The following is a 14,179-nucleotide window of genomic DNA, read 5'->3' on the forward strand; positions in this document are numbered from 1 at the left end:
CAAAGGCTCCATAGAAATGGTTTTGCAAAAAGATTTGCTTGAATAACAGTAGTTACTGGGCTTCAACCACTGGTTGGAGCAGCCAGAGTTGGATTTGTGACCAGTGGATCCACCACTGGTTTTAATTCCAGAGGCAAGACTCACATAAGTTTAATTTGTCATTAAATAGCAATAAAACACTGTGAGTTAGTATTTAAATTGATCATGAAATGACTGAAGTTTAAGTCTTACTGTCACGTGTCCTCCCCCAGAACAGCCAAAAGATGATCGATGCTGGACTGTTTGAGCTGATAATAGTGATCACAGTAACCACAATACATGTCACTGTTATCAGAATAAGGTGAATACAAGTGTGTGTGCAAGTCTGAAAGCATATAATTTGTCTGGCACCAGGATTTTATGATGATATATTAGTAACATGACAGGATTTTTATACATTAAACACATTTAGCTGAACTCAGATAGTCAAGCTGTAACTAACTCCATTTTTTTTTATCACTCAGACATCAGACATCTTTAGTCAGACCATACTGGTGAGTTCCTCTTTTCCCAGTATAGCAAGTTCAGTTCCTTTTATTTTTTATTTTTTAATTTTTAATTTTTTTGGCCTGTCCCGTTTGGCTCTTTTGCCATCAGAATTGTTGTCTAAAGGCAAAGAAAGATGCCCAACGGATTTACTTTACCAAACTGACCATCCCAGCCTTGCCGTAATGGTCCATTTGATTCACCTTTTATTGTTTATTTTATTTTCACTTACTGAATACGGGACAGACTTGACTGGGGGAAAGAAGGGGAGAAAGAAAGAGGGAAAGAGAAACAGCTGAGAAGAGGGACGGGGGAGAAGGGCAAAAGACAAAAACCAACAGAACGGGCAGAGAAAAAAAAAATGCATATATCGATCACCTGGATCACCTGCTGAGAAAGAAAAAAGAAAGCAAGCAGAAGAGAACAAGAGTAATAGAATAAACAATATCACAATGATATATGGGAATATGACAGTAAATACTAAATGTTAAACATTATTGTGCAGCACATAAGATCAACAGAACACAGTGTGCTTTGAGGTAGGAGCCAAAAAGGGTGTAGTTTGTGGGTGTGATCACCCGTGTGTACACCTGTGAGCATGGACGCGTTTGTTTTTTGTTTTTTAAAAGGTTCCTTCATGTAATAATCTGCTAGAGGGTGTGGGGGGGCCACAGCCCCGTCCTCCAGGGCGTGAAGCAGGTGTGGAGGAGATCAAAACTCCAGACATCCATCAGTTCCTTTTATTAAATCCATTCTGTCTCTCAGATACAGTGGATGCAGTGATGTGTGACTGAAAGAGGTGAGCTCAGTTGATTTGGCAGGTTTAAGTTTTCTTGTTCAAATTTTGATTGTTCAGATGATTCATCTGTTTGAACAATAAAATAAATTTCAAGCCAACTTTGATGAGAACAAAGAAAACAAAACTAAGCTCTGAATTATTACACATACAGGTGCAAGATCTTTTCTACAGTGATGCAGATTGAGACTGAGGGTGTCGCACTTCAAAGAGAGATACAATCCAGCAATTATATATATGTTCTTTTTCTTGGTGATGGGAAAAGGCCCTACAGCTTCATTATCTTTTTATTTACTATCATATCATCATAGCCATTAATAATTAAGTAAACCTTAGGCTTAAGTCAGCCTCAAAAAAACATAAAAACTCTTTCTGAACGCAAGTCTGTCAGAACAGTAACAGATGTGTGCTTTGTTCTGTGGTTTAAAGCAAGCATTAATAAAACATTAGGTTTAACATTACCGTAAAACTCCTCGTTTTGCAATTTTACAATGAGCCAAAAAAGAAGAGTTATAGGAACTGTTGTGATATCACTCAGAGCTGAAGGGACAGCACTTAAGGGGTTTTTGTGGGCAGTGGTGGTGCACTGTATGTGGAAGTGGGGGTGTGAGTTGTCATCTCAATAAATGAGGCTTCTTTTTTTGGGTGAACACATTTGGTGCATTGTGAAATGAAAAATACAACAAAGAAAGCCGAGGAGCTAGAAAATAAATATATGTGACAAAAATGGGACAACATTCCTCTCCCATGAGCCCAGCAGCTGGTTTCCTCAGTTCCCAAATGTTTATGGACTGTTGTTAAGAGGGGATGCTACACAGTGTAAAATCCAGCATTTTCAGGCGCTTGCATTCTGTTTGTGATATTTACATTTTACACACTGTCTTAACTTTTGTCAGAATTCAAATCATGAGCGAATGCGACTTTTTAAAAAAAGTGCTGTTGGTAAACGAAGCGATTAAACAATAAGAGTCCAGTTCTGAAAGTGGGTGCTTTCAAGACCAGCTGTCAACATAAATGATGGCTGTGAGTTTCCTCTTCTTTAGGCCAGTAATGCAGCAACACCCCAATACAACAGGGACCCCGTGTGGTGAAATGATGAACAACACTTCATCTTGGTCTTGGTCACTGAATGCCTTTAAATTGCTGTTAATATGCTGCATTAATCCCTACAAATAGGAAGATTCAGTATTGTGATCATTAAAAAGAGTTGTGCATTACTAAATCAATAACAATAGAGTAATATATCAAATCATATTGGGAGCAAAATATCAATTAACATCTGTCTTTTTTGTATATCATTGCAGATCTGCAATGCTTAGTGTTCAAATACTCAGTTTGATGTATTCTAATTTATTATGCTTTCCAAATACAGACCACACAGCTACTAGTCATGATGGAACTTTCTGAGAGCAAAATTAATTAATGAAATAAAATTTTAAAAAGTCTGCCAAAATGTTGTGAGAATTTTTGTAACTTTTAAGCAGAAATGCCCAAAGTCTCTTCCTGTGTGACTTTCTTAGAGCTATTGTAAATCTATTTCAAAATCATTCCCTTCAAACCACCAGTCTTATCTTTGCCATCTATTTCCTGCCAAAACTGAACTCATCATACCAGAAAAGAGAAACCGCAGAATTGGTAAGGTCTGTGAAAATGGAAAAATTTACGCATCAGTAGCATCAGCAACAACAACAAATAAGTATGTACAAAAGTATAGCGGTAGCAGATCTATGCACTCTCTATGGGACTAAATGACAGATAAAGCGCTGCATTGAAGTTTCTTGAATTTGTCAAAAAACAAAACAAAACAACAACCATAAAAACCAAAACATTAAGTAGGAATTCTGGAGGGAGGGGAGTGGGGGTGAGTGATTGAGGGGGTGGGGGAGTGGAGTGTTTCAGTTTGCCATCTTAGGGAGAAATCAACACATGTCCTTTGTTGCTGACATTTATTGATGAAAACAGTACAAAAAACCAACCATTTGTACACATATTTACAAATAATGATAAAAAGTGAGTGAGTACATTTCAACATTTTCAGCAATCACTCACAATCCTGGCACTGCCACGGTATCTGTCGTCTGCATTTACCACATGTGTACCTGTAGCAGTGAACACATCGCACAGTGGCCTGATTTTTTTTGCATCTGTGTTTGACCTGACACGTGGCCCTTTTTCCAGGGCTCGGTGTGGAGGGTTCTGCCCGAAGCAACTGATCTTTTCTTGCCTTCTTCGCAGCTACATGAGAGTGAGCCAACTCTGTTGCAAGCTCCACCAGGAAGTCCACCCGTCTTTCCTTCGTCCCGGTGCATGCTTGATACAGCACATGTGCATTCAGTGCTGCCATGTCAATCATGTTATAAAACACGGCGACTGGCCAGCGCCGTGTTCCTTTGCGGACAGTGTACGCTTCTATTGGGGTGAAAGGGAGACAGGTCCCCACATGTTCTTCACGCCACACTGTGCCATCTTTCGCTGTCTCAGTCCCCAAACAAGGTCTCTTTTTCGGTGGAGAAGCAGTCTCCTCATCTGCAGTGTGAACAAATTCAAATTGTGAGCAAAATGGGAAGGTCAAACAAAATCACAAATGCATGCATAGATACTAATTATAATTCCAGTATCTCCTCCTCTGTATCAGAATAATGTCTGAAATATCTTACTTACTAACTACATCCACTTACTTGTTTGAAATGAAAAAGGAAATAACATGAAATGAAACTAACCGGAAGACTGATCAGACAGCTCTGAGTCCGAATCCGGCTGAACTGCTAGGTCTTCTCCATCCGAGTCACAAGGGTCGACTTCCGTCAGGATCATTTCCAAGGCCTGCTGAGTGGTGAGTCTTCTCTGCATTTTCTTTCCTTGGAGAGGAGGTCCGTACACCAGAGGATTCTTCAGGGCGATGAATTTTCTTTCCTTGGAGAGGATTCTTCAATGAAGATTCTTCAATGAAGGAGTAGGCTAAGTGCAGTGTATATATACCCTTTGGACACAACCCTGCATCACGTGCTACAACCCTGGTCTACATATCACCATTGATGAACAGCTTTTCCCATCAAAGACTCGGTGCTGTTTCCTGCAGTATATTGCAAGTAAACCGGACAAGTTTGGGATCAAGTTTTGGGTGGCTTGCGACCTAAAATCCAAGTACATTTGCAATGTCTTCCCATATCTTGGCAAGGACCCCAGTCGTCCCACTGGGGAGAGACTTTCTGAAAATGTAGTAATGAGGCTGATGGAACCATTCCTAGACAAGGGCAGAAATGTTACCACGGACAATTTTTTCACATCGCTTTCACTGGCACAAAAACTTCTTAGACGGAAAACCACCATCCTCGGCACAGTCAACAGGATTCGCAGGGAAATTCATTTTTGTGCCAGTGAAAGCGATGTGCCCTAGTAAATAAAGAAACTTTGATTTAAGAGCTTAATATTGTAAACAGCAAATAAATATATAAAGAAATAAAAGTTTACTGCAGACAATATTTCATACCCTCAGTGAAATAACACAGCAAATGCTAGAAAACTGCCAGTGATAATGATGGTGTTCTGTACACGGCTGCACCATTACAGAAACTTTGCAAACTATATTTTAACAAAAATTACACTCACAACGCAACACCTGAGGACAGGATTGTGACTTTTATACTGAGCAATGTTCTTCACAACAGACTGCAGCTTTACAAAACTTACAAACCATACACTCCATCTTTTCATTTCATTTCTTGTATTTGATTTAAAGCTGCAGAAGTAAAGTTTCATATCATAAATAATCAAGTTAACTTTCCATTGTATTTGCCACGTAAACATTGGCATGACATACTGGTTTCTTCATTGCCCAGTGCCTTCTCTATTGATTGTGTAATTTTCTACTTTAATCTTCAACTTCTTCTTTGATGGTTTTCAAAGGAAAAATAACTTTCTGTATTCTGTGGCATTAGTGGCAGCACTCCTCTGCAGGATAAAAGGAGTTGGCTGTGTTACTTAAATCTCCTGCAGAAATACATACAATATAAACACTGCAGAATTAAAATCAGGTGCAGTTTGTTTTTGCAGTAGTGGAGATTACCATAGAAGCTTTTCACTGCATCATGGTAAAAGAAGAAGTTATTTGCATTGATAAAATGTTGGAGGCTTGCAGAAAGTAGCTCACTGTGGCTGTTTGTTCTTTTTTGTCCCTGCAATACAAAAAACAAAACAAAACACTAATTCCAAATAAATTGGGACAATATGTAAATGTAAATTTATCCAAAAATATATAATATAGAAAATGTATGAAATGCTTATATTGAGAAAATGTGTACTTTTATTTCATTTTAACAACGTGCCTAAAAAAGGTTGGGACAGGGCCATTTTTACCGCTCAGTAGCGCCCCCTCTTCTTTGAACAGCAGTCAGTAAACAACTGGCAACTGAGGAGACCAGCTGCTGGACTTCTGTGAGAGGGATGTTGTCCCATTCATGTCTGAAAAAGAATTCTTGGGTCTTTTTTTGTGGTAGTTTTCTTTCCATGATGTACAAAACGTTTTCAGCTGCCTAAAGGATGCAGGCAGACGAGATAAACTCTCAGACTCTTCTACTACAGTTTTTGTTTTAATAGTTGCAGTATGCAGTTTAGCATTGTCTTGCTGAAATCTGCAAGGCCTTCTCGGCGTTACACAGAACAGTTCCACTTCCCCTTAGTCCATTATAAATGAGCACTGGCCCAGAGAAGATGATGATGTTTTTGGGTCATGCTCACATATGACTTTCTTCTTTGCAATGATAACCTACATTTCTACAGACAACAACTTCTAGAAATGTTGTGTGAGAATCATCCTTGTTTTTAATGCAGTGCTGCCTGAGAGTCTGAAGATCATAGGTCAATCCTGATCATCAGCTTTGTTGTTTTGTACAGAGTTTTCTTCAGATTGTCTGAATCTTTTGATATTATATAGACCACATAATGCAAAGTCTTCATAATTCAACACCCACAGACTGACACTGTGAGGAAATGCTGTCTGAAAACCAGCAGGTGACAGTTTGTCAGGTACAGACCAGCGTGGTATGTTTGCAAACCACATTTTCACCCTTTTTTTCATACAGTAAAAAACACTACAACACCTGCAGGCGGGATTTTCACATAATCTTTAAGTAATGTTTTGAATTAAAATACTGTGGGAGATAAAAGACTACAGCCTGCGCCATGTCATGGAAAACTACCTGCAACCAAAAACACTCCTTGATCCAACATATCTAACAGTATAGAAGCAAGCAACAATCAAGTCAAAGAGAAAACCTTTAAACAGGATAAACGTCCAGCAAATTTCACTTTCACAACCACAATCTAGTCCTGTATTACATGTTTTGTGTGTGTTTAAGGCTGTTGTTACGTTTGAGGATTTAGAAAAGAAGAAAGAAAAAAATGAGCACCAACCAAACAGTCTACTTGCAATTACTATTCAAGTCTCAAAACTTTGCAACCAAATTGAAACTGGCTGTCATGACTGGAGAAGAAAATAAAGGACCCACCGACATAGACAGGAATAAGACTCAAGTGTAACAGAGCTAACAGATTAAATAACAGAGTCTGTCTTAAAACATGATCACTTTCCCAGGTGATGGAGTCGGGGGGCGGGGTGCTGTCTCAAAATCTCAAAAGATTAGAAGAGCTCATTTTGAATTTAAGTGAATTTCTGCGCAAACAGTATAAATACAACATGTGTCTTGGTTTAGTTCAGAACACAGTAATGGGAAAATTGTCCAGAAGACGGTCATCAAGACCCTCCACAAAGGTGGTAAGGTCATAGCTAAAGAGGCTGTTTGCAGAGCGCTGTACCAAAATATACTGACTGTCTTTTAGGTACATTGGAAGTATTTTAATTAGTTCTTGGAAAGGTGACAGTGATGTCTGTTGTTTGAAACAATTGTCAAGAAAAGTTGAGTGAAGAACTTGCGAGAGGTTCATAAAGATTGAATTGAGGCTGGTGTTAGTGCATCGAGAGTCACCACACACAGACATCTTCAGGAAAGTCATGTTAACCAGTAATGCTGAGCAAGGGACAATGTGACAAGCCTCACCTGGCTGAGGAGAAGAACTGAACTGGTCCTCAGTGATCCAGTCTTCTTTTCAGATGAAAAGAAATTTTGCATTTAATTTGGAAATCAAATTTTAGAGTCTGAATGAAGAGCAGAGAGTCACAGAATCCAAGTGTTTGAAGTCCAGTGTGAAGTTTCCACAGTCTGTGATGATTTTGGGTGCCATGTGATCTGCTGATGTGTCTAAAGTGAATACACAGTCAACACAGCCAACTACCAGGACACTTACTTCATGGCTTTACCTGCTTTATGAAGATGCTGATTTCCTTTCTCCAGCAGGACGCAGCATCCAACATACATGAACTGAACCCCACAGAGAAGCTGCGACATGTTATCAAGAGGAAGATGAGAAACACCCGACTCCGAATTACAGTTGAGCGTAAGGCCTCTGTCAGAACACCCAGTGCCTCATGCTGATCATCTTCATGCTATGGCACACTGATGAAGTAGTGGTGAGCATATAAATAAATAAACTTTTCACAAGTTGGACACTTCTGTATTGTAAACAAGTTTTTGTGGAACTTGTTCTAAAGATTTGAGACACTGTTTCCTGATTTTAATGAAGCCATAATCATCAAAAAGGGGTTTAATTATTCCACTTTGGATCTAATGCCTATAGATTATATGCATCTAAAGTTTGGCTTTTTAAATTAAATTGTGGAAAAATTAAGTTTTATATATAAAACTTGATAATTACAAACAGAACTATTACACATCACAATCTGTTGAACACTTATTTTCTTATTTCCTTCCATCCCATCAAATAAAAAACACAAATAAAAAACAAAATCTCCAATTAAAGATTTATTTATTCTTTTACTTCTAAATTCTCTTTTGGTTGTGTTGTTTTAATTTAATTTTAATTTTGCTTTGTTCTTTGTTTGGTTTGGACAAAGAGGAACTCTGTGTGCTTACTCACACTTTGTCATTGTGGTTCTCTTTGCCAACACTTTTTCTCGGTGTTTGCCACATGTTGTATCAATTTGAGTCTCCTGCTGCCAGACTTTGTGTTAACATCAAAGTGGACCAAATCAGGAACACTGTGATTCCTAAGACGTCTTCTTTTTTGTCCGCTGCCTGTTGTGCACAATGAAAATTTGCAACAGAATATCCCACCTGCTGTTCACGCTTATTTACATTTCATTACACACAGGTAAGACTCTTATGTTTGTACTTATTTTCTGCACAGTATATTCTAGAATAAATGTTATTAGAATTAACGTTATTACTAAAATAATAGTGGAAAAAAGCAGCTTTTTTAGCCCTAACTTTTTGCCACCATGTCACAATTTAATTTTGGCAGTTCTGGGTGCAAAACAACTCAAAGCCTCGGCTGAAGTGTCTGCATTTATTGGAAATGATGTCACCATGCCCTGCCAATTAAACCATCAGCCAGAGAATACAAATATTACTCAGGTTCAGTGGACTCTCCTGCAACCAGAGCAAGAGGGAGTCCCCCTTATTGTTTATAACAGTCAGCTTGGGTTGAATATTCCCAATTCTCCACTGAGCCAGAGGGTGAAGTTGGCAGGACAATCGCTGATTATTAAGGCTGTGGAAATGGAAGACGCGGGGTTGTACACCTGCAGCATTTCCGCCTTTCCCAGTGGTAAATTTGAAAGAATCACCAAACTTGTTGTTGAAGGTAAGTAAAGTTATCTGATCTGCTTGATTCAGAAACACTAAATTAATATTTTTAAAGAACCCTCAACATTTGCTAAAGTTATACTTTTGACTTTTGCTAATTCCCATGCATTTGGAAAGGATGCATTTGGACTATGGGATTGTAATCTTACTGTGAGGCGACTGTGCTAACCTCGTCACATCCGTGCAAATATTTAGGAACAAAGGCTGCATGGAAATAGTTCAACAACATGATTTGTTTGAAAAACAGTTACTCTCATAGGTTTGAATTATTAAATAGGAACATCAGAACTATTACCTTACATCATGTGTCTGAGGTTATAATCTTATTGTTGTGTTTCTCCCATAACGATACCAAGGTGAGATGGCGAGATTACCAAAACTGATCGCTTTTGGAGTATTCTTGCTGATAAATGGTGCCATGATAGCCACGACTTATTTCATAATAAGAAGAATAAGGTTTGTACAAGTGTGTGTGTGTGTCTGTCTGTGTCTGTGAGCTGTTAGAAAGCATATTTCTACCAGGACCAAAAATGTGTCATTATTAAATATTACTGAGCAACGTTTGTCAGCAAGTCAATATTTATAGCTGAGAAAATTCACTGCTGAAATCAGGTATTTATACTGTAACCAATCATAAAACTCCAGGATGAGGATTTTATCATGACATATTAGTATCACAACAGCATTTTTTAAATGTATTTACTAAACATTTACAGTTGAAATCAGATACTGAAACCATAGCCAATCACAAATCTCTATTTTTATCACTCAGACGTAACGTTGTCTTTGAGCATCGGGTCTACACAGGTGAGTTCTACTTCTCTGAATTTCTAATACAGAGCAGCAATTTATTTTATGGCTTTAGTCTCGTTTCATTTCGTTTTAATAAAACGATTCTGTCTTTCAGATACAGTTGAAACAGTGATGTTAGACTGAAAGAGGTGAGCTCACAGCTGGTTTAATTTAAGATTTCTAGCTCATTTTTTTTTTTCAAATTTAGTTACTTTGACAAAAACAAATTTGAAATCAACCTGATGAAAACAAAGAGAATAAAAGCAAGTACTGAACTGTTACACGTGCAGGTACAAGATCTTTTCTGCAGTGATGTCGAGTTCAAACCATCCTGAAATGTACCTCATCCTCCGCTGACAAGCATAAAGAGACTCAGGATGTTACGCTTCAAATGAAGATACTCTTTTACATTACTCATTACAACAGTTACATCTTCATAGCAATGGATACATAAAGTAAAGCCTACAAGATGCTACTGGTCTATATTTCCCTTAAAGCTTTTTTTTTTCTTGTCTCAATGCATGCCTGCCGAAAGGGTAGTAAATGCATGCTTGGTTCTGTGGTTTAGAGCAAACATTGGCCAATCTTTGCATTACAGCAAAGTTTTTCAATTTACAATTTCACAATTTGCCTAAAGAGAGGAAGTCACAGGAAGTACTCCTGCATTGCACATTCCCAGAAGGGACACCACTTAAAGGTGTTTTGGGGCAGCAGTGGCCCAAAATGTGGAAGGTTTAATGGGTGTTAGAGTTGTCACTGCAATATATGATTGGCCACCACGGCGCTCCATATATTTGCCTGGTTTGTTTCTCCTGATGGTGTACCTCTGTGAAAGGTATTGAGGGCTATTTGCAATCAAAAGTTTTAGTTGAGTCTTTTGGCTGTTGGTTCCAAAATCAATTGTTGGCTGTGAATATTTCTTCCATGAGCCAGTAGAAGCTTGTTCTGCTACTGGCTCATGCAGATTGCAGAACAAGCTTCAGCGCAATGGGGACCTCATGTGCTCAATTGATGTAATGCAATTAGCCTTTAAATTTGGAAGTGTTCAAATCAAACTTGAAGACCTCCCTATCTTCATATATGTATGTGTATATACACACACACACACACACACACACACACACACACACACACACACACACACACACACACACACACACACACACACACATGGTTGTTAGACATTTGCATATAATGAGTATGCTTGTGTATAAATGAATGTCTTGTAATCTTTTTTACCTCATTTATTATAATTTCTCTTTTTATTTTGACTACTTTGGCCGACATTTGATGTCTTTTAAACGTGCTATACAAATAAAAACTTAACTTGACTTGACTGTTAAATTGCTGCACAACATCATTTGTATCATTTGTGTCATTTTCAAAACAGTTGAGGCTTTTTCATAACAGAATCATCTCTGCAAAAGACACACAAAAAAAATTGAAACCTTTTTCATACATGTCAAAGCAAAGTCAGTCAATCCCTTCAACTCTGCAACCAATCAGTACAAACCGTGTCACCACTAGTTTAAAGACAGACACAAAATCAAACTTTATGGCGTCTGGAAAATTGCCTGCAAAATATGTGTGCCTAGTGTAAAGTAAATAGCATTCAGACATGACAATAAAGTGTGTTTACACAATATCACTGATGAAACTGTACATGGGAAACTATCTTCTTTTTCTTTCAGCTGCTTCATTTCAGGGATATACACAGCTGATCCTCTTACTCCATCTGACTCTATTCCCAGCATCCTCCTCTGTCTCACCAACCCTCTGCATGTCCTTCTTCACATCTTCTATGTGGTCTTCTTCTTTTCTTCCTGCCTGGCAGCTCCATCTTTGGCATACTCTGTCCAGTACATCCACTATCCCTCCTCTGCACACACCCAAACCATCTCAGTCTTGCCTCTCTAACTTTACCTCTAAAACTGTCAACCTGAACTGTCCCTCTGATATATTCATTTGTAATCTTGTTCATCCTGCTCACTCCCAATGAAAATGTCAGCATCTCCAGCTCTGCCTCCTGTCTTTTTGTCAATGCAGTCTTCAAACCATAAATCATAAATCACACTTCACTCTTGTTGCTGTCCTCCTGTCACAAATCCCCCGGACTCTCATCTCCAACCACTCAACCCTTCCTCCAATCTCTTCTTCACGTATCTTGTGCACTATTCTTACATTTTTATCATTTCAGTTCCCTCACTTTCATTCACATACATGTATTCTCTTCATGTCTCCTGCTCTCTTTCATCTGCTCCTGCTCTAGCTCTAGCTGGCAACACTTCCATACCACTCAGAGCCTGTTTATACTCCTCCCCAAACTCTGTGCAACGTTTAACCAACAATTTTATCCTATAATTACTCTCGTCCTCTTCTTGGTTTCCAAAGTGATCCTACACACACTCCCATTCGACGCTGTCTAGCTTCATTCTCCCCTGACACCACTTTGCTATCGCTTTTAGATTGCACCTTGTTCCACTTTTATGTTCCTCCCTTTTCTTCACCACATCCATTTCCTTTCTTTATGCAAAATACACCACCATCTGTCCATCCCAATTCCTCCTCCTTAAAATAATGCCTGTCCAACACTTTCTCATCACCTCTGTTCAGTTCACTGACATGTCCACTGAAGTCTGTCCCAGTCACCACTCTCTCCCCTCTGGGAATACTCTGCACCACTTCATTCATCTTACTCCAGACTTCCCCTCTCTCATCTAACTTGCATCCAGCTTTTGGGGCATATATACAGACAAGATTCCACATCTCATGTTTGATTTCCAGCTTCAAAATTTTAATGACTCAGCAAGGTGACACCCAGCGAGCATGTTGGTCATGAAGGATGTCACAGATGATGCTTTGTTCTCTCTTGTTCCCCAAGAGTTTTCAGATATCTTGTGTTTATCAGGGTGGTGCTTCCTGAACTCATAATTATGGGAGTGCATTTCCTTGAACAATTACAGAAACAATCTGGTTGAAGTGGAAATGTTTCAAGGCAAAACGTACATCAGGAGCATTTAGACAGATGTCATATAAGCTTGCAGTTAATGCAAACAGAAGAACAGAAAAATCATTGGTGAAGTTTTCTGTATAAATCAAATCCTGAAGTTACTGATGCTACTGCAATTTAATCCTATAACAGCACCAGCCAGAACCAATTATAAGAGGTGCAATAGATCCATGCTTTCTTCTTATGACAACTTCTGACCCACCATCTCAATGCCACAGCAGAACTCAAGACTCATAATTTCCTCACTTGTTCAACTTTGGTGAATATATAAACTGTAGCTTTAGTTTCTGTTCTCAGCTGACGGGAGTGGCACCCGGTGTGGTCTTGTGTTGTGTGTTTCAGTGTACCTTGGTTGTAATGAGTGTTTATTAGTGTTACTTTTGCCTTCAGCTGAAGCAGTGTTCCTAATCTCATCTGAGTTTACTTGTAGTTTCCTGCATTGCAATGCACTGACTAAATCATGCAAAACACATCTATAATTTTCTTTAAAGCTACACTAGAAGTTGACTTATCTGTCCATCCTTTTGGTGAAATCTCATTAATCTCATCTAATTTGCAATTATATTTAGCATAGACAATTGTGGCATTTAAATGTATGAAACTTTGTCAGAAATAGTGAAATATCTCGGCAACTACTGGAAGATTTAAGGTCACTGTTAACACATTTTTGTTAATTCTCAGTTTCCCCCTGTTTCTAATCTAGCTTTGCTCATTTCATCTTTATTAGTTTCAGTGCTCATTTTTATTTTTATTGTAGTCTGTGGGGGGGATGGTATGTTACATAAACTTTACAAACTTACACTTGCTGGATATATTAGTCAAACTAACCCATGTGCTGCTTTCTGAAATATCTTATAAAAATTAAACTAGTGTGGTGGAAAAACACACTGCTTTTTTAAAATAAATTGTGTGAAATCTGTTTGATATATAATCATATATACTTTTAATGATCTAACAGTATACAATCAAATAACTAACAAGAATAATTGTCAGAGAAATATAATGGAAAATCTTATGTATCAGCATACTTCAATAAAAGTACTACTTTGAGTTTCTGTCCAGCACTGAAGAGCTTACGGCACCAATACTTTCACAAAGACATGACAAAACTCTACAGTTCAAGGAAATTCAGTTATTATTAATAGAAATAGTAATAAAAACCAAACAGAAACATCTCGCACACTTTCACAGCACAGATTGCAAATGTAATAAAGTACTGACTTTCATTATGACATATGAAGAAAAGAAAATGCTCTGACAGCAGCGAGTGAGCAGACACTTTCACAACCACAGACTGACACTGTGAAAAAATGTTTGAAAACTGACAGGTGAGTG

At 38.3% G+C, this 14,179-nt stretch overlaps 1 protein-coding gene across 4 annotated transcripts in view; it reads left to right on the top strand.

Annotated features, from left to right (window-relative positions):
• Positions 1-8,802, top strand: part of grik5 (glutamate receptor, ionotropic, kainate 5) — a 109,080-nt gene extending 100,278 nt beyond the window's left edge. The window contains exons 20-22 of one of the 4 annotated variants that reach the window (XR_014279457.1): positions 7,672-7,847; positions 8,502-8,548; positions 8,699-8,802. Coding sequence is in view for 2 of the 4 variants with exons in the window: in XM_082550387.1 (XP_082406513.1) it covers positions 7,672-7,812 (141 nt within the window). In the remaining 2 variants the exon portion in view is untranslated. Of the gene's footprint in view, positions 1-7,671; positions 7,950-8,501; positions 8,549-8,698 lie in introns of those variants that run through there. The other 3 variants (XR_014279458.1, XM_082550387.1, XM_082550389.1) reach the window with 3 other exon arrangements.
• Positions 8,803-14,179: the final 5,377 nt, after the last annotated feature.

This window comes from Aulonocara stuartgranti (assembly GCF_965226115.1).
Source record: "Aulonocara stuartgranti genome assembly, chromosome: 11".
In the NCBI taxonomy this organism is placed as follows: domain Eukaryota; kingdom Metazoa; phylum Chordata; class Actinopteri; order Cichliformes; family Cichlidae; genus Aulonocara; species Aulonocara stuartgranti.